The sequence below is a fragment of the Bufo bufo genome, chromosome 2 (assembly GCF_905171765.1).
Source record: "Bufo bufo chromosome 2, aBufBuf1.1, whole genome shotgun sequence".
NCBI classification, from domain to species: domain Eukaryota; kingdom Metazoa; phylum Chordata; class Amphibia; order Anura; family Bufonidae; genus Bufo; species Bufo bufo.
In genome coordinates, this window is record NC_053390.1 from 574,219,088 (window position 1) to 574,240,301 (window position 21,214).

Consider the following 21,214-nt stretch of genomic DNA (forward strand, 5'->3'; position numbering starts at 1 on the left):
TAGCATGTCCTATTCTTGTCCATTTTGCCGACAAGAATAGGCATTACTACAATGGGCCGCCCGTTCCACAAATTGCGGAAGGAACACGGGCGGCTTCCGTTTTTTGCGGATCCGCGGTTTGCGGACAGCAAAAAATGGCACTGTCGTGTGCATGTAGCCTAATACTGATTTTCTTTCCTCAACACTGTACAATTGCAACAAAAAAAGTGAACCCTTTGAATTCACCTAGAGTATTGCATTGATTACTAAAATGTGGTCTGATGATCAATTTAAAGGGCTTCTGTCACCCCACTAAACAGTTTTTTATTTTTTTTTGTGTACTTATAATCCCTATACTGCGATTTATCCATACATAATGTGATTAATCATTTTGGTTCAGTACACCTGGCGCAGGCGCATTGAGAAAAGAGCGGCCGAGCGAGCGTCCTTCTCTCAGTGCGCCTGCGCCGACTTAAGACAGGTCCGGCGCAGGCGCCAGATTTTGAATGCAAACAGGGCCAGCAGAGAAAGATCCCATCCGCTGGCCCTGTCAATCAACATGCGGAGGGGGCGTCATTATGATAGGAGGATGCGGCTGCTACCAGCAAGTAGCCGCCCTACTTGCTGGTAGACAGGTAATTTACATATAATAAAAGTATGTTTTTAGCAGAATCTACTGAACCAAAATGATTAATCACATTATGTATGGATAAATCGCAGTATAGGGATTATAAGTACACAAAAAAAACTGTTTAGTGGGGTGACAGAAGCCCTTTAAGTTACAGGCCCAAATTTTAACGCTGCATTACGGAGACATTCCAATAAGAATATGTCACATCTCTGGCTGCAGAGAGCCTGTATAGTGGTGTAGAACACTGTGCCTTGCAGTAACACGCATAGAGAGTCTGCTGTGATAGTGAAAGAATAGTGAGAGTCAGTATGACGCGCACATGAAAGGCGTCGCTCTTAGAATCACTGCACACTTCACTTATTTGGGCAGTTATGGGGCCAAAACTGACCAAATACCTGTAACTTAAGTGTCAACTCAGCCATACAGGTCAATGTTAGCGCTAGGTATAAGGAACTGTCATCAGCGGATTCCACATAGATGTCTACAGAACCTGTTCTATTAAACGCTAATACAAGTAGAGTCCCCCTGACAGAGTGGAGAGGGTGTCAGCAGTAAGTTTGTGTTGACGTCACAGATTATTTTGCCCTTCCTCTGATTTGTCAGAACAATAACCCAAAAACGGATCCTGTCTGTGGAGCATCCGCCTTCATTCGATCAGCATTTGGTTAGTAATCCATCAGTATTGCTAAAGCCCAAAAAAACCAGGAGTGGATACAAAACAGAGATGACACGTGAATGGAATATTTGCATGTCTTCTGTGTTTTGTAGCCACTCCTGCTTTTGGCTACCAAATCATAAGCCAATTCTAATGGCACCATACATGCCTTACAGCTGCTACACAGACAGGATCCGTTGTGCGTCTCATTTTTCCTTCCTTCTGACAGATAAGAAGAAAGGGCTAATAAAATGATTGTCAGCCATTCCTAAAGCCAAAATAGTGACCCAGTCATGAAGTGGGGAGGGTGGGAGGACAGCTTGAGAAATCCACAGAGTGGCCAAATGACCTAGTGCTGAGGTAGCAGCAGCATGAGGAGACTACAGAGTGGCCCAGTGACATAGTGGGGAGGTGGCAGCAGCATGAGAAGACCTCAGAGCAGCCCATTTACATAGTGTTGAGGTGGCGGCAGAATGAGGAAGTCACAGAGTGGCAAGGTGACATAGTGTTGAGTTAGCAGCAGCATGAGAAGGCCACAGACTGGCAAGTTGACATAGTGTGGAGGTGGCAGCAGCAGCATGAGAAGGCCACAGAGTGACCAGTGACATAGTGTTAATTTAGGAGCAGCATGAGGAGGTCACAGAGTGGCAAGGTGACATAGTGTGGAAGTGGCAGCAGAAGCAAAATGAGGAGGCCACAGACTGGCAAGGTGACATAGTGTGGAAGTGGCAGCAGCAGCCTGAGGAGGCCACAGAGTGGCAAGGTGGCATTGTGGAGGTGGCAGCAGCAGCAGCATGAGGAGGCCACAGAGTGACCCAGCGACATAGTGTTGATTTAGCAGCAGCATGAAGAGGCTACAGAGTGGCAAGGTGACATAGCGTGGAGGTGGCAGCAGCAGCAGCATGAGGAGGTCACAGAGTGGCACAATAACAGGATGTGGAGGTGGCAGAAGCAGCATGAGGAGACCTGAGTGGTGAGGTGGCAGCAGCATCAGGAGACCACAGAGTGACCCGGTGACAAAGTGAGGAGGTGGGTGGCAATAACAGTACCCGCTGATGATGGAATGTAAGAAGGAACACTTGGCATCAGATATGTGGCATCAGGCGGGTGGCAGCATCAGAAGGTAGCCAGAAGAAACCAGTCTCTTTTGTTAAGGTTTGGGTGAGGCAGCATGGATGATATAATCTGATGCTTCAGGCATTGGTGGGTGGAAATCCTGGCTGATCCACGCCTGATTTATCTTCACAAAGGTCAGTCTCTCCACATTTTGGGTAGACAGGCGAGTTCTTCTTGGGGTAACTATGGCCCTGGCCGCACTAAACACCCACTCTGATGCCACACTACTGGCTGGGTAGGACAGCTTTTCTAGGGCAAACTCGGCCAGTTGCGGACACAAATCCAGCTTGGCTGCCCAGTAGTCCAGCGGATCTTTAATGTGGGGTGGCAAGGTGTTGTCCAAGTATGCCAACACCTGCTGGTTCAGGTTCTGCTCCAGGTCTAGCTGCTGCTGCTGCTGGTAGTAGTTTCTTCACTATGCTGGTTAACAAAGCTGGTCATCTTCGACTCTAGACTCAAACTGCTGCTGATAGAGCTGGTACTGCTCCTACCCCACTCCGCCACAGCAGCCATGGCAGTGGAATGAGAGCGGAGAGGGCCCCCTTGGTCAGACCTGCGAGAGGATGGATGATGGCGCAGAGAGGCGGCGGCCAACTGACTACATAAGATGTCTCTATAGTAGTTCAGTTTGTCCTCCCTCTCAGCGGGTGCGAGGATCCAACAAGGTGGAGAGCCAGAAGTCATTCCTTGCTGAATGGTGACAATTCGGCTGTCACTACCCAAGCAAAGTGAGCATGCAGCGGGGGATTTGCTTAAGTAACTCAAAGGGACTCCTGTTTTGGATCTGATCAATGGTCAGCAAAGTTGATGTGCTGGTCCAAATTGTGGAAGTAGGTTTACAGACCTGGAGATAAATGACATCAATGCATATCTCTGGTTTATTGCAGAGCAGCAGACAGTTTATATGTTGACAGGAAATATAACAGAAAGATATTGGGGAGGCAGCGTGGCGTATGTCTTTTACTATATGCTATAAGCTATGTATTTTCTGTCACATCTGTGTGCAAGAGGAAGTACACCCCTCCTCCTCCCAGATGGGTGAAGCCGTTACTTTCTGTCTCTTTGAAGCTGCTTGCTTGAGCTGAACGAAAACCGTCTTGAGGCAAATAAAGTAGAAAGCAAGGTTCTTGTTATAGGCGTTGGTTGGGTGCCTGGCCGCCATTTTAGCTAAAACAGTTCTAACAAGCAAGTATCCATTTTGTCTTAGTATTCCATAACACTCCCTGCCTCCATCTCTATTGCATACTGCCATGGTGTGCCTGAGTCCTCTGCCTCATCTTCCTCATCTCCCTCTTGCTCCTTCACCTGCTCCTGCTCCTCCTCTCCTGTCACCTGTGTAGAAAAACCACCCATTTTGCTACACATTGCTTGTGCTCCAATGTCCTCCTCCTCCTCCAGTTCAGCCCCCACAGGGCTCATGTGGCCATGAGATCTAGGCGCCACGTGTCCAGTCCCTTGACCAGCCAGATGTACCAGCATCTGTTCCAGGATATGAAGCAGTGGAATGACGTTGTTCATTCCCTAGTCCTGGCGACTGACAAATAAAGTGGCCTCCTCAAATGGCCTGAGCAAACGGCAGGTGTCACACATGAGATGCCACTGGCTGACATCGAAGTTACACAATGGAGTACTTCTGTCTGCTTGGATCATCAAGAATTAATTTATGGCCTTTCTCTGTTTGTATAGTTGGTCCAACATATGGAGGGTTGAATTCCAAATGGTGAAAACGTCGCATATCAGCCTATCTTGGGGGACCCCGTTCTGCCACTGCAGCTCAAGGAGAGTGTGCTTGGCGGTGTACGAGTGGCTGAAGTGCATGCAATGTTCCTGGCCATTTTTAGGATGTCTTGCAGATGGGTGGAAGACTTCAGGAACCGCTTGACAACCAGATTGAATACGTGCGCCATGCAGGGCACATGGCTCAGCACTCCTTGACGCATCGCCGACACCATGTTTTTCCCGTTGTTGGTCACCATGGTTCCGATTTTGAGTTGTCGCGCGAAAGCCAGGATTACATTTTTTGATGAAGGATATGGAGCAGTTCCTCCACTGTGTGATTCCATTTGCCCAGGCAAACGAGGTGTAGAACAGCATGACACCGCCTTGCCCTGCACATATGGTATGCTGGAGGAGCACTGTGAATTGTCCCTGCAGTGGAGACTGAGGACACGGTGGAGGATGAGGAGGCAGAGGCGAACATTGTCGCAGGACCAACAGCGTGAGAACGCGGAGGGGGAAGCGGAGTCACCTGGCCAAGTTGCTGGTTTGGCTGGGCAGGAACCACATTTACCCAGTGGGCCGTAAAGGACATATATTGTCCTTGACCGTAGTTACAGCTCCACACATCCGACCTGCCATGCACTTTGGCAGACACCGACAGGCTCAAGAACTGGCCCACCTTCTGTTCCACATATTTGTGCAGGGCTGGTACTGCCTTTTTGGCAAAGAAATGATGGCTTTGGACTCTCCATCTCTGCTCAGCACAAGCCATCAGTTCTCTGAAAGGTGCAGAGTCCACCACTTGGAAAGGGAGGGACTGCAGCACCAGCAACTTGGCCAGGAGCACTTTCAACTTTTTCACCGTTGGATGAGTGCACGCATACTGTTGTCTCTTGGAAATCGTTTTGGCGATCGATTGCTGACAAAATGACTGACGAGGAGTACAAGGAGGATCAGGAGCATCAGGACCAGCAGATGATGGGAAGTACAGACAGCTCCCTTCGGCTGAGGTGGTGGAGGCTTGACTGCCTGAAAACGGGTGCGTGCACTGGGTGATGCAGCGGTTGCTGCGGCAGGCTGGACCACCACATCGAAGCCACGGTTCTCCAAGGCCACTTTATGGTGAGGCTGCATATGTTGACGCAGGGCCGTGGTGCCAACATTGGCACCCTGGCCACGCTTCACCTTCTGTGCACAGAATCTACAAATGATCATATTATGGGAGATTTCAATCTTCCAGATATAAACTGGAAAACCAAAATAGCAAGTTCTACCAGGAGTACAGATATTCTAAATTCCCTACTGGGGTTATCTCTACAACAAGTGGTTGAGGAGCCAACTCGGAGGGAGGCCATTTTGGATTTGGTATTCACAAATGGGGATTCGGTATATGATGTCATTGTAGGCAAAACCTTGGGATCTAGTGATCACCAGTCAGTGTGGTTTAATATAAGAACTGTGAAAGAGTCCCACCACACAAAAACAAAAGTTTTAGATTTTAGAAAAACAGACTTTTCAAAAATGAAATTAGTCATAAATGAGTCCTTATCAGACTGGAACGGATTACATGGAGTCCAGGAGAAATGGGACTACTTAAAAGGTGCATTATTGAAGGCAACAGAAAATTGCATTAGACTTATCAGTAAAAGCAAAAAAAGGAAGAGACCACTGTGGTACTCAGCAGAAGTGGCCCAAATCATTAAAAATAAAAAGCTAGCATTTTGGAATTATAAAATTACCCAGAGCAATGAAGATAAGGAAATCTACAAGATTAGGCAGAGAGAGGCCAAGCAAGTTATAAGAACTTCTAAAGCGCAGGCAGAAGAAAAACTAGCTCAGTCTATGAAAAAAGGGGATAAGACATTCTTCAGATATATAAATGAAAAAAGGAAATTAAAACAAGGAATAACTAAATTAAAAACAAAGGACGGAAGGTATGTAGAAGAGAATAAAGGGCTAGCCGACTGCCTTAATGAATACTTCTGTTCAGTTTTTACAAAAGAAAAAGGAGAAGGACCTCCACTAGAAAGGATGACTAATAAATCATTTGATGCATGTATCTTTACAGAGGAAGATGTTCTAAGTTTGCTGTCTAAGGTGAAGACAAATAAGTCACAGGGGCCTGATGAAATACACCCAAAATTATTAAAAGAGCTTAGTGGTGAGCTGGCAAAACCGCTAACAGATTTATTTAACCAATCATTAGTAACAGGAGTCGTCCCGGAAGATTGGAAATTTGCAAATGTCGTGCCCATTCACAAGAAAGGTAGTAGGGAGGAATCGAGCAACTATAGACCAGTGAGTCTGACATCAATAATAGGCAAATTAATGGAAACCCTATTAAAGGATAGGATTGTGGAACATCTAAAATCCCATGGATTGCAAGATGAAAAACAACATGGGTTTACTTCAGGGAGATCATGTCAAACAAATCTTATAGATTTTTTTGACTGGGTGACTAAAATAATAGACGGTGGAGGTGCAGTAGACATCGCATATCTAGATTTTAGTAAGGCTTTTGACACTGTCCCACATAGAAGACTTATCAATAAACTGCAGTCATTGAGCATGGACTCCCATATTGTTGAGTGGATTAGGCAGTGGCTGAGTGACAGACAACAGAGGGTTGTAGTCAATGGAGAACATTCAAAACAAGGTCATGTTACCAGTGGGGTTCCACAGGGATCTGTACTGGGACCAATTTTGTTTAATATCTTCATAAGTGATATTGCAAAAGGCCTCGATGGAAAGGTGTGTCTTTTTGCTGATGACACAAAGATATGTAACAGGGTTGATGTTCCTGGAGGGAAACGCCAAATGGAAAAGGATTTAGGAAAACTAGAAGAATGGTCAGAACTCTGGCAACTGAAATTTAATGTGGATAAGTGCAAGATAATGCACCTAGGGCGTAAAAACCCAAGGGCAGAATATAGAATATTCGACACAGTCCTGACCTCAGTATCTGAGGAAAGGGATTTAGGAGTAATTATTTCAGAAGACTTAAAGGTGGGAAGACAATGTAATAGGGCAGCACGAAATGCCAGCAGAATGCTTGGATGTATAGGGAGAGGTATAAGCAGTAGAAAGAGTGAAGTGCTTATGCCGCTGTACAGAACACTGGTGAGACCTCACTTGGAGTATTGTGCGCAGTACTGGAGGCCATATCTCCAGAAGGATATAGATACTCTAGAGAGAGTTCAGAGAAGAGCTACTAAACTAGTACATGGATTGCAGGATAAAACTTACCAGGAAAGGTTAAAGGACCTTAACATGTATAGCTTGGAAGAAAGAAGAGACAGAGGGGATATGATAGAAACTTTTAAATACATAAAGGGAATCAACTCGGTAAAGGAGGAGAGCATATTTAAAAGAAGAAAAACTACCACAAGAGGACACAGTTTTAAATTAGAGGGGCAAAGGTTTAAAAGTAATATAAGGAAGTATTACTTTACTGAGAGAGTAGTGGATGCATGGAATAGCCTTCCTGCAGAAGTGGTAGCTGCAAATACAGTGAAGGGGTTTAAGCGTGCATGGGATAGGCATATGGCTATCCTTCATATAAGATAGGGCCAGGGGCTATCCATAGTATTCAGATATATTGGGCAGACTAGATGGGCCAAATGGTTCTTATCTGCCGACACATTCTATGTTTCTATGTCATGTTCACCAACTCCGTCGGCTTAACAAAAAACTGCCATATCGCCAAGTAGGTGATTTTACCCCCAACACTACGCACTGACTGACTGCTACCGCCGCTGCCTCCGTGTACCCCTGCACCACTACTTTCTGGGCAGGTAGGCTTCTGCAAAGCGGGTGGTTTACACCAGGAACGTTTGTCTCCCAACCTCCCACTGCTGCCACCCTTTTGACTCCCGGCCATGCTAACAACTTGCTGGCTCTGCTGCTCCTCATGCACAAGCTGCCACCCTCTTCTCCCGATGATGATGAAGCCCCTTTTTCACCCGGCTCCCATGATCGGCTACATCATCATCGAGTACTGTCTGCACGTCACTTATGTCCTCCTTAACGGTCACTGAGCCAAGAGCCTGACCGCTCGGAACACCAGCTCCCACGCCACTCTCCTCATCACTACTTGCCCGCCTACCGGAGAAAGCGTCGGATGTCTCCTTCACATCTTGGCTGGCCAGTAGCTGCTGACTGTCCTCTAGTAGCTTGACCTCACTGTATAGTGGAGCTGAGCCCATAGCATATAATACTTCTCTGGCTAAAGGAACAGAAAAGGACAGATGCAAGTTGAGGACAGGTGAGGGCACAAGGCCTACTCCCGGGCAATGCCAACTAAGGGTTGTGTCTGACGAACCCACCGACTCTTGGCTGGGGGTGTCTGATGTCACTTGGGACAAAGTGGATGATCGAGTCAACCATTCAAGAACCGCTGGGTTGCTGGTCAAGACACGACCGCTAGCTGACACTGGAAGCTCAGGCCTCTGGAAGTGACCCCTGCTGCAAATGCCCCCTTACTCTGCTGCGACCTGTGCCTGAGCCAGAAACATTTAGGCCTCTGCCCCTCCCTGTGCAGGGCCTTTAACTTCTCTGTCTTACATACTGTTAGATCAAATAGGTAAATAAAAGGAAATTAATACACCCCAAAAAAGGTAGCAATTTTGTCACTTCCACCACACGATGCAAATACTTTTTTTGCCACTAATACACAGCAAAAAAGGCTTTAGAACATATAACTGCAAATAATACTTTTTTTGCCACTAATACACGACAAAAAATGGCTTTAGAACATATAACTGCACCTCTGAACGGCAAATAATACTTTTTTGGCCACTAATACATGCCAAAAAAAGGCTGTAATTTTCAGACTTCAGCACACAACGGCGAATACGCCCTTTTTATTCCCACTAATACACGACAAAAAAGGCTTTAGAACACTTTTTTTTGCCACTAATACATGACAAATAAGGCTTTAGAACATGTAACTGCACCCCTGAACGGCAAATCAATACTTTTTTTCCCCACTAATACATGCCAAAAAAGGGCTTTAGAACATATAACTGCACCTCTGAATGGCAAATAATACTTTTTTCCCCCTCTAATACATGCCAAAAAAGGGGCTTTAGAACATATAATTGCACCTCCGATCAGCAAATAAACTTATTTTTTTCCACTAATACATGCCAAAAAAGGCTTTAGAACATATAACTGCACCGCTAAACTGCAAGTAATACTTGTTTGCCACTAATACACTCAAAAAAGGGCTGTAATTTTCTCACTTCATCACACAACGACTAATAGGCCCTTTTTTCCCACTAATACATGCCAAAAAAAACTTTAGAACATATAACTGCACCGCTGAACGGCAAATAATACTTTTTTTTGCCACTAATACACACCAAAAAGGGCTGTCATTTTTTCACTTCACCACACAACAGCTAATAAGTTATTTTTTCCCATTCATACACGCCAAAAAAGGCTTTAGAACATATAACTGCACCGCTAAACTGCAAGTAATACTTGTTTGCCACTAATACACTCAAAAAAGGGCTGTAATTTTCTCACTTCACCACACAACGACTAATAAGCCCTTTTTTCCCACTAATACGAGCCAAAAAAGGCTTTAGAACATATAACTGTACCGCATAACAGCAAATAATACTTTTTTTTGCCACTAATACATGCCAAAAATGGCTGTATTTTTCTCACTTCACCACAAAAAGGCTAATGAGCATTTCCCCCCCACACTTTTACATGCCAAAAAAGGCTTTAAAACATATAACTGCACCGCTGAATGGCAAATAAGCCCTTTTTTCCCACTAATACAAGCCAAAAAAGGCTTTAGAACATATAACCGCACCGCACGAGGGCTAATAATACGTAGAAATATTTCCTAGTAATACACCCTGTTAACGGCTGTATCACACAGCACTTGCACCCCAATAAAAAGAACGGTTTGCTGGAATTACAGATGTATCATCTATTGAAAATCTGAAAGCAGCAGTATAATAGCAATTTGGATCCCCAGTCAGTGCAGCAAGGTGTAATAGGATTGTTCTTATTACCCAGGCTGTACACTCCCCTATTGGACCCTGTTCTTCTTTTATAGTGTGGAATAATTCCTCCCTATCCTTTCCCTACACTTCTAATGATCTTTCCCTGAACTTCTTTTCAGCAAAATAAAAGTTTTAAAGTCTTTCCTAGTACTGTCCCTAGTGCCTGCTGACATCTCTCCCTGCACTAAATACACTGGAAAATGGCAGAATCCAAGATGGCTGAGGCTATTTATAGGGCTGTGACATCACAGGGCTGGCTGGCTGCTGATTGGCTGCATGCATGGCATTGTGGGTAATCCCTCGTTCCCAGAGTTCTTTGCTTCATGTCCTAACATGTGCAGCAGCCATTTTAGGCAAAACTGTGATTCGTTACCACAAAGTATGAGGAAATTCGGATTCAGTGAAAATCAAATCTTTCCTGAAATTCGGATCGAATTCCACTTCGTCAACTTCGATTCGCTCATCTCTAGAGACCATGTATGGAGTCAAATGACCAAAAGCGAGTAAATCAACTTTCTACCTGTCATGAATAGTGATTGTAGTGCGTGTACAGTTGTTATCCAAGCCATGATTATAGACAAACACAATAAAGCTAAACTATCAACGCACAAATATTTGTACCAAGCAAGTCTTTTATTGGGCACATTAGTAAACATTCACAATACAGGGGGAAAAATTTAAGAGGACTGTGTTAATGACTTCTCTAACATGTAATTGGCAAATGGTGTTTCAATAAATGACATGAGTCTGGAAGTGTGAGTTTCACAGGTGCTTTTACCTATGAAATAAAGGCTCAGAAAGACTGGTCCCTGACAAATCCATTCTTTTAAAGGAAAATTGGTTAATGTGGACCATGCCTTGAAGAAAAAACATTCAGAAGACGTTTTAGAAATGTATTATGCTGGAAAAGACCTGGGTGTACATCAAGTCACAGTTAGACATAGCTATAAATTCAGGAACTGTTGTGTTGATATGTAATATCCCTAGCAGCAGGAATTCTGTTAATATCACTCCAAGAACACAAAAAGCCATCTTGAAACAGATAAGAAAGAACCGAAAGGCAACAGTAAAAAATATGCAAAAGCCTCTGTTTATGTGTCCACTATTAGAAAAAAGCTGAATAAAAATGGAAGGATGTTCACGGAAGAAAACTGAAGTGGAACTTTGTAGAGCAAATGCACAGCACTATGTTTGGGGGCAAAAGAACACTGCATCGACACCAAAACCTCATCCCAAAGGTGAATCATGGTGGAGGGGGCATCATAGTTTATGGCTGCTTTGCTGCACCAGGTCCTGGTCACCATGGACTAATTGAGGGAACTGATTTTAATGCATATTAAACATTTTACAGGAGAATGTCAGGGCAGCAGTGCTTGACCTCAGGAGAATTGAGTCTAATGTATATCAAAACATTTTACAGGATAATGTAGTAGCAGCAATCCATGACCTCAAGCTGAAAAAAACATTGGGTGAGGCAACAAGACAATGGCCCAAAGCAAACAAGTAGATCAATTAGAGATTGGCTAAAAAAGACAAAGATTGGTGTTTTTGAATGTCAAAGTTAGAGTCCTTACCTTAAAATGTTCAAGATGTCGTGGCAAGGGCTGAAGAAGAATTTTTGTGCCAGAACATACTCCATAATGTTGTGCAAATCTTATTCTCAGCTATAGGAAACATTGGATGGAGAAGACTGTTACTAAAGCAGGCTTAACATGTTATTAAATCACATCATATTTTATTAGTAGTAATCAATGAAGAAATTCACGTAATTCTAAAGGGTTCGCTTATTTTTTCTTTCAACTGTATATCAATCTGGTTCTCGTTCAACATAGCAGTTCCCCTTTAAATGTCAAAAACGGTTATGTGCTTGAATGTACAATTAAAATTATTTTGCACACTAAGCAGTCAATTAACGATAGACTCATTTTTATATCCTTTTTCTTACAGGAGACAAAGTCATCCCATTGGGTATTCCTCAGTGTGGAAAATGCAAATGTTGTCTAAATCCAGACAGTAATCTTTGCTACAAAAACGAGTAAGTGTTTGGTTAACTTTAGAACAAGAGATGAGCAAACCTTTTGAGATTCAGACCCGTATCAATTCTAACTGAACCAAAATTGCTCTAATTGCCTTGACAATTGGTAGATAACCCCCTCTAGTTCTCTAGCACAATTTTTAGGAAAAGTGTTTATCTCTTCTGGTTAATTTTTTTTTACAAATTTTTGCATATTTTCTCTACCCTACCTCCTCCTTAAGCTCTTAAACGCAATGACAGCAGAACCAAATAATGTTAAGGTGACACTGACTAAGTGTTACTTGTCGAGGGCAGATGGTGTGTAAACAGGGTGTTATGGGATCAAAAAAATAGTGGCTTGTCCAGAAAGGGGGTAGGAATTCCTTGATGCCTTGACGGGGTCGGAATTTCTGCCCAGAAGTCATGCACAAGTGTTAAAGGAGTTGTCCAGGTTCAGAGCTGAACCTGGATGTAACGAATACTGCAACTCACAGCCCTGCCTGACCTCAATTACGTTGAGCTCACGTGGTACGGTTCCATCACTGGTTACCAAGACGTGATGTTACAGTCTCCCTGGGAGTACGTAAGGTCAGCTTGGCACAGTTTACATAGACACCTCCCATCCACACAGGCACAGGGAGGAACAGGGAGGGAGAGAGGGTGGTCCACGCTACTTCCAGCGTGACTCCACATTCGCTCACAACACTTACAAGCTGATAGGGCCTTTTCACTAGTGATGAGCGGCAGGGGTCATATTCGAATTTGCAATAATTTTCGAATATTTTGTAGAATATTCGGCGAAAAATCGTCAATGTAATGATCGCATAATATGTGAATATTACTCGATCAATACAGGCGTGGGTCAAAAAGGAATATATAGCACTATATTTGACATACCGTATTTTTCGCCCCATAAGACACACTTTTTTTCCCCCAGACTGCAATGTATCAGCTGGAGGGGGAGGAAGGAGGGGTCGGTGTCATGCAAATGCGGCGGGGCCGGTGCGGTCACTGTACTCCGGCCCCGCCGCTCACTCACTTCCTTAATGCCTAAACCTTTTATAATGATAACTTTAATTGAAGTTCCGATCCCCAGCCCCATCTGCACTACTTACTAAATGTCCTGTAGTAGGCAGAGCTGGGAGGGCGGCCGGCCGGAACTCAGTGATGTCACGTGCCTGCGCCGCCTACTTCATTCATTTGCATGCCACCGGCCCCTCCTCCCTCCCCACTCCCACAGGTTTAGCTCCGGTATATTAGGGCATCTGTGGATGCCACTATTATGGGGTGGGGGATATGTGGATGGCACTGTTATGGGGTGGGGGATCTGTGGGTGACACATATATAGCAGTGCCATCCACAGATCAACCCCCCATAACAGTGTCATCCACAGATCCCCCTCCATAACAGTGCCATCCACAGATCACCCCCGCCATAACAGTGCCATCCACAGATGACCTCCCCATAACAGTGCGATCCACAGATCACCTCCCATAACAGTACCATCCACAGATCACCCCCATAACCGTACCATCCACAGATCAACCCCCCATAACAGTGCCATCCACAGATCTCCCCCCATAACAGTGCCATCCACAGATCACCCCCCCATAACAGTGCCATCCACAGATCCCCCCATAACAGTGCCCCCCTCAGATCACCCCCCATAACAGTGCCCCCCTCATATCCCCCCTCATAACAGTGCCATCCACAGATCCCCCATAGTAGTGTCATGCACAGACCACCATTAGTTAAAAACCCACCAAAAGCACACCTTTTGGTAAAAAATAATTTTTTCTTATTTTCTTCCTCCAAAATCTAGGTGCGTCTTATGGGCCGGTACGTCTTATAGGGCGAAAAATACGGTAGTGCTATATATGTATTTTTAGAATATTCATCTTTTTTTTTTCATCTGAAGTTATGATTCCTCCCTGCTTAAGTTGCTTGTCAAGCAACTTAAGCAGGGAGGAATCATGGAGGAATCATGACTTCAGATGGAAACAAATGACGAATATATAAAAAAAACTAATATATAGCACTATATTGAATATAGTGCTATATATTTTTTTTTTAGAATATTCGTCATTTTTTTTCCATCTGAAGTCATGATTTCTCCCTGCTTAAGTTGCTTGACAAGCAACTTAGGCTACTTTCACACTAGCGTCTTTCTTTTCCGGCGCTGAGTTCCGTCCTAGGGGCTCAAATCCAGAAAAGAACTGATCAGTTTTATCCTAATGCATTCTGAATGGAGAGAAATCCATTCAGGATGTCTTCAGTTCAGTCTTTTTGACTGATCAGGCTTTTCAGAAAACCGTAGCATGTTGTATTTTTACCTCCGGCCAAAAATCCGGAACACTTTGACTGAACGCCAGATCCGGCCTTTTTCCCATTGACTTGCATTAACGCCGGATCCGGCGCTGTGTGTTCCGTCAAAACGGATCCGGCTTTTGCATGTTAAACCGGAAAAATGTGAAGAAAAGTTAAAGTCCATAAATGGCGGATCCGTTTTTTCCAATGCATTTTTTCATTGTGATCAAAATCCTGATCAGGATTCAAATGTAATAAGTTTTCACACATTTCTCCGGATCCGGCGGGCAGTTCCGTTGACGGAATTGAACGCCGGATTCAAACAACGCTAGTGTGAAAGTAGCCTTAAGCAGGGAGGAATCATAACTTCAGATAAAAAAAAAATGTTGAATATTCTAATAAACGAATATATAGCACTATATCGAATATAGTGCTATATATTCCTTTTTGACCCACGCCTGTGTTGATATTATGCAATCATTACATTGCCGATTTGTTTGAGTAAAAAAGATGAATTTTCAAAAAAAAAAATATAGCACTATAGTCAAAATATTAGCGAATTCTCGAAGTTGCAATATCTGCAATAAATATTCGTAATTCTCAACACTACTTTTTACTGCCCCAGTGAAACAGCGCCCTGCCAGCCGTGTAGACTACCACCAGTTCTTCATTAGATATAAGCTGGTCAGTAACAGGATTATATTGGGTCAGGAACCAGCCTGGGTAGCTTATAACTATGCCGAATCATGGACGTGGAGATTCGTGGATCGAGATACAAGAACAGCGCAAGATTAAATTATATATTTAATTGCCTTAGGGGCGCACTAGTGTCACGGTCCCTCCCATGACAGAGGTGAGAAAATCTGAGAGACTGGTGGCACGTAAGGGTATCTGACAGTCTCTCTGTTTTCATCTTGCAGTATTGTTGTTTGGTAATGACCACACCTCTTGTCAGGTGCAGCTTGTGGTCATTACTGAGGCTCTATTTAGTTCTAATTAACACTGCTTACCATGCAGTTGATATTTCCTGCTGGAGTTGGTTGAGATGGTGTGTTGTTCCTTTGGATCTCCTGCTCCTCCATTCTTCTTTAAGCTAAGTACATTTTGTTTTGCATTTTGTTGTTCGCTTGTGTGTGTTGTTGTCTAGGCCTCAGGGAGACGCTGGTTCCTTCATCTGGGGAGGAACCAATAGTCTTATTCCCTGCCACCACTTCTAGGGCCTTCCAGGGTCTCCAGGGCTAAGGTTCCGGTGTATGAGTATTTCACCTTCAGAGTATACTCATACTGGCAGGAGTCAGGGAGAGGTCTAGGGATTCCGAGTAGGTCACCATCCCTCTCCCTTAGTTTTGAGGCCTAGACTCCGGTATATTTCTTCTGTGTGTTATCTGGTGTTATCCCCTAAACCATTACTCGTGACAACTAGACATAACACTGTATAAACACAGAATATATACAATGGTCAGGCGTGCAAATACCGATGATGTGGTACAAACAGAGTTAAACAGAGCAAAAGTCAGTTAACAGGTAGATGAGTAATCCTTTGGGTTATGATCCCCCAAAAACTGTATTAGCTGGCTCCTGCTATATAAACCCATGCGTGGTTTCAAACAAATAGCATACACCAATAATATGCCAAATACAAACACACCGAATTACCAATTCTAGAATAATCAAAAAACTTTATTAGTACATATTAAATCATCCTAAAATTTATCACAACAGCGGCATACATATACAGCTATAGCTATACTTATTTTGGCATTGCACTAAGCACTTTACTTACATGAATTGTGTGTGTTAGTTAATAGGATAAGGCGCCACATTATGATGTACTAAGTCCATGTGAGATATGATGCTTTTATTACTACATGCCCAGTGTATCTTCTTATTTGCTGTATATGTCTGCCGCTGTTGTGATTAATTTTTTGATGATTTAATGTGTACTAATAAATTCAGAGGGGATGCCTGGGTGAAGAGGATATGTCCATGTTTAGCTCTGAACCCAGACAACCCCTTCAATTGTCAGAAGAAAAAGTGGCTCATTTGGAACGAGCCTAGAAAAATTTTCCCTTTTAATTGGGAGTAGGAGCAGTACAGTATGGATATGGAAAGGGTAGGGTAATAAAAATCATGTAGCTGCAATAGTAGCAGCAGCAGAAGCAGCATAGCATGAAGCATACAAGACAGTAGATCGGCAGTCTATGGGTAGTAGTAGTAGTACTAGTGGTAGCAGTAGTAGTGGTGGGTGTGTAGCATTAATATGGGTGGCAGTAGGGGATTAGCAGCAAAGAGTACCAGCTGTGGCGATGGTAGCAGCAGCAGCCATATATAGTATATATGAGTAGTGGCATGATGGTGACAGTGGCATGATGGTGGCAGCAGAAGCAGTATGGAACATGATGGTAGACAGGAAACATGATGGTAGGCAGGAATGCAGGCAGACAGCAACATTGGCAAGATGGGGCACCATCAGCAAGGCCAGATCTATTCAAAACCCTCAGGCGGAAGAGTGTGAAAATCCTCCTGAATCTAGGCTTGGTTTATTTTGACAAAAGTGATGTTTTGGATACTGGTGGAAGACAACTTTGGGGGGGTGTCACCACACCCCCTGTGGGGCTGAAAATCTTCTCCGAGATGAGAGTGGAGACCAGGCAAGAGAGATGACAGATCGCATACTGTGCCAGTTCGGGCCACTGTTCTAATCTGCCTGCCCAGAAATCCATGGGGTAAAGGAAGAGTGTATGCACCAGAGACAGGAGTCTAAGCAGGTTTGAACCTGGGCATTGAGGCAGGAGGTCTCGGCTTGCTGATTTGCTACAACCTGGCACGGCATGTGAAAAAACTGCGCCATCGTGTTGAGGAGACTGCTTCTGGTGCTTCTGGTGGCAGAAGTTGGATGAGGGGCAGGGGGCATAGAGGGGCCCTTTCAGACATGCTGGCGGCAAGGGTTTGCACGCTGAAAACTATGGCAAGCTGCATACACAGTGTTTTCTGGTAATAACATATTTTTTCTTCATTTCTGTGGGAGGAAAACATTCCCCATTTTGTTTTGATAGCAAGGGTCTACAAACATGGCTGTCCAGTAATCATAAGACTGCTTAATATCAATGATACGTCTTTAACTGCATAAGCAAGTGAGCATACAGCTCAATATTCTGGTCAGCATGCCTGAGGAGTCTTTGCTTTTTTGCTCTGTCCCCCACTCTGATTATAGGGTGTCGTAGCCAGTGCCATTATCATTCTCTTGCTCCTCCACCTTCGACTTCTCCAGTGGCAATTCCTCATCCTTCTCATCCTTCATGGGACTTTCTCCTTGTGGGTCGCTAACAGCTATAGGGCAGGCAGCAAGATGCATTAGCTGTTTTTCTTCTGCCATTGTCCACTGTTGCACAAGTGTGAGTGTCTGTTCTAAAATAAATATCAGAGGGATGACATCGCACAGATGACAGTTGTCCCTACTGATAAATTTTGCGGGCTCTTCAAAGGGATTCATCATGAGACAAACATTTCTGATGATCTGACACTGCTTGACTTTGAAAGAACACATGCTCATTCCAGAGGCGGTATTGGGCATCTGAAAATCGTTCACCACTATACCCTGCTCATACAGATGGTCTAGCATAACCAAGGTGATATTTCAGCGAGCAAATGTCGGGAATCAAAAGGTGCAATGATAGACCGTTCTGATGCTGCAAGTCCAGGAGTTTGTTCCTTGCCACATAAGAATGGCTGAAATGTGAGGACAGTTTCCTGGAAATGGTCAGTGCCCTCTGCAAGCCAGTGTACTTTTTCTAAAAGCATTACATGGCTAAATTGATCACGTGCACCATGCAGAGAGTATATGTTATTTTCCGCAAAAGCAGCATGGCCACAATCTTCCTGCCATTGTCACTGACCACTTTGCCCAGGTGAGACAGCTGGTTTGATGTTTGCTGCTTGATGCTCTTTAGCAAGTGATCGGCTCTGTGGCTACTCTTGCATAGGTCGATGAGCTCTAACATGGCATGGCAACACTTTACTTTACACATATGATAGGAGAAAGGGGGAGAGGTAGCAACACTCTGCTCTGCTTCACTTGGGGACAGGAGGATGTACATGGAAGGGGACATGTGGGAGGCAGATAATTCCCTGGTGTGGGAACCAAATTGACTCAAACTTGTTGCTGGGGTGCTGATTCACCACTGTTGTGAAAAACATTGACCCATTGGGCCTTAAAAGACATGTACTGTCCCTGCCCATAACAGCTACTCCAGGAGTCCACCGTGGAGTGCTCTTTGCCGTACAGTAACAATTGCAAAGAGATGCTTATGTTCTCTGCCACATGACAGTACAAGATAGGGATGGCCTTTTTGAAAAATAATGCTGGCTAGGTACCTTCCAGCAAGGTTGAACGCGCTCAATCAGCTCCCTAAAAGTAATAGAAGCCACTAGGTTGTAAGTCAGCGCCTGCACTGCCAGGAACTTGGCCTGAAGAGAATTAAGCTTGTACATGAGCAGATTGCCTGGTATATGGAGTTGTTTCTTGATGATGGAGCAGAGTAGGAAGAGAAGGAGTTGCCTTAGAAGGAAAAGCAGTAAGTGATGACGATGATGACAAGTAGTGTTAAGTGAATCAAAGCATCCGAAGTGGAATTCGATCTGAAGTTTAGGAAAAATTTGATTATCAATGAATTAGAATTTCCTGGTGCTTCGTGGTAATGAATAATTTTTTTTCTAAAATGAAGGCTACTTGTGTTACAAAGTGAAAGTAAGCTCAGGAACAAAAGATCACCCAAAGGTGTCCAGTTTTGCCATTTATCAGTGTAAAACTGATAGCATTATACTTTACAATTCAAGAGCATTGCAAAGTCAAAGTCTTCAAGATACAAGCGGGACTTGATAAAAAAAATTGCAAAAAGAAAAAATAAAGTAAAAAAATTAATGTAAAAAAATAAATAAATAAAAATGTAAATTAAAAATAAAATGAATTGACTTTTCTCAAATCCGCTTTTTTATAAGAGATAAAAAAAATGAAAAAAATAAAATAAACTGCACATAATTGGTATCGCCGTGTCCGTAATCTATAAAATTATCATGGTACTAATCCCGCGTGGTTAACGCTGTACAAAATAAGGCTACTTTCACACTAGCGTTCAGGTGTCCGCTCGTGAGCTCCGTTTGAAGGGGCTCACAAGCGGCCCCGAACGCAGCCGTCCAGCCCTAATGCATTCTCAGTGGAGGCGGATCCACTGAGAATGCATCCGTCTGGCGGCGTTCAGCCTCCGCTCCGCTCAGCGAGCGGACACCTGAACGCTGCTTGCAGCGTTCGGGTGTCCGCCTGGCCGTGCGGAGGCGAGCGGATCCGTCCAGACTTATAATGGAAGTCAATGGGGACGGATCCGCTTGAAGATGACACCATATGGCTCAATCTTCAATCGCTCAGGCTACTTTCACACTTAGAAATTTTTCTAAGTTATAATGCAGACGGATCCGTTCTGAACGGATGCAAACGTCTGCATTATAGGAGCGGATCCGTCTGATGAAACATCAGACGGATCCGCTCTGAACGCTAGTGTGAAAGTAGCCTAAAAATACAAACGGAATTGCTGTTTTTTTGTCTTACCTCCCAAAAAATGTTATAAAAGTGATCAAAAAGTCATATGCATCCCAAAAATGATACCAATAAAAACTACAGCCCATCCTGCAAAAAATAAGCCCTCATACAACTATATTGACAAAAAAATAAAAATAAAGTTATGGGTCTTAGATTTTGATGATGCAAAAGAAAATGCTTAACAAAAAGGGATTTTATGATATAAAGGTGGTAGAACATGGAAAAAAAAATACAAATTTGGTGTCGCCATAACCATATCAACCTACACAATAAAATTATCATATCAAATATACCACATAGAGAACCCATAAAACAAAAAACACTGAGAGAAATGCAATTTTTGCCAACTTCACCTCCTAAAAATGGAATGGAAAGCGCTCAAAACGTTATATATACCCCAATTATATCAATAAAAATTACAGCCCATCCTGAAAAAAACAAGCTATTACACAGCTACATTGACAGAAAAATCTAAAAGTCATAGGTCTTTGATTTGGTAATGCAAAAAATAAAAAAAAGTTTAAAGTGTAACTGTCATTCTTTTATTTTTGTAATGTGTAGGGGCAGTATATAAACAGAAGACAGAGGAGCGTTGCTAAGGCTCAAAATTGGCCACTTTAGAGCTATTTTTCTAATAGAAATGTACGATTTTAGTTATTAAAGAATATTACAAAAATTATCAGAATCACTGCCTCTATACATTACAAAAATATAAAATGAATGGCAGTTACACTTTAATAAAAAGTGATTTTATGATATAAAAATGGTAGAACATGAATAAAATATAAATTTGGCATCATTGATAAAGTCACAGAACATAATACACTATAGTAATAGATGCAAACATAACATATGGACTAAGCCCTCACTCTAATGATAAAATCTGAGACTCTTAGCCAATATATTTTGATCAAAACACATCTATGCCCACCTACCCAGTGCCATGGGGATCTCAGGTCAGGCAGTTCCTACTCTATACCTACTCTATACCTACCTATGCCGTTGGGCATCTATGTTCAGGAGAGCAGACCCTGCACATATAGTGCGTTGCTCCTAGTTACCTCTATGTGCATCAGCAACCAATGAGAGGAGCACACACACCTATATGTACCACCATAATCAAGGTCACCTAATAGATAGGTGGGGCAAAAGTGCACATGAATGCTACTCCCAAGATAAA

General features: G+C 43.5%; 1 protein-coding gene across 1 annotated transcript in view; it reads left to right on the top strand.

Annotated features, from left to right (window-relative positions):
- The window catches only part of LOC120989840 (alcohol dehydrogenase 1-like), a 120,749-nt gene that overhangs the window by 12,715 nt on the left and 86,820 nt on the right, over window positions 1-21,214 (top strand). The window contains exon 4 of the mRNA XM_040418196.1: window positions 12,068-12,155. Within this exon, the coding sequence (XP_040274130.1) occupies window positions 12,068-12,155 (88 nt within the window). The remainder of the gene's footprint in view (window positions 1-12,067; window positions 12,156-21,214) is intronic.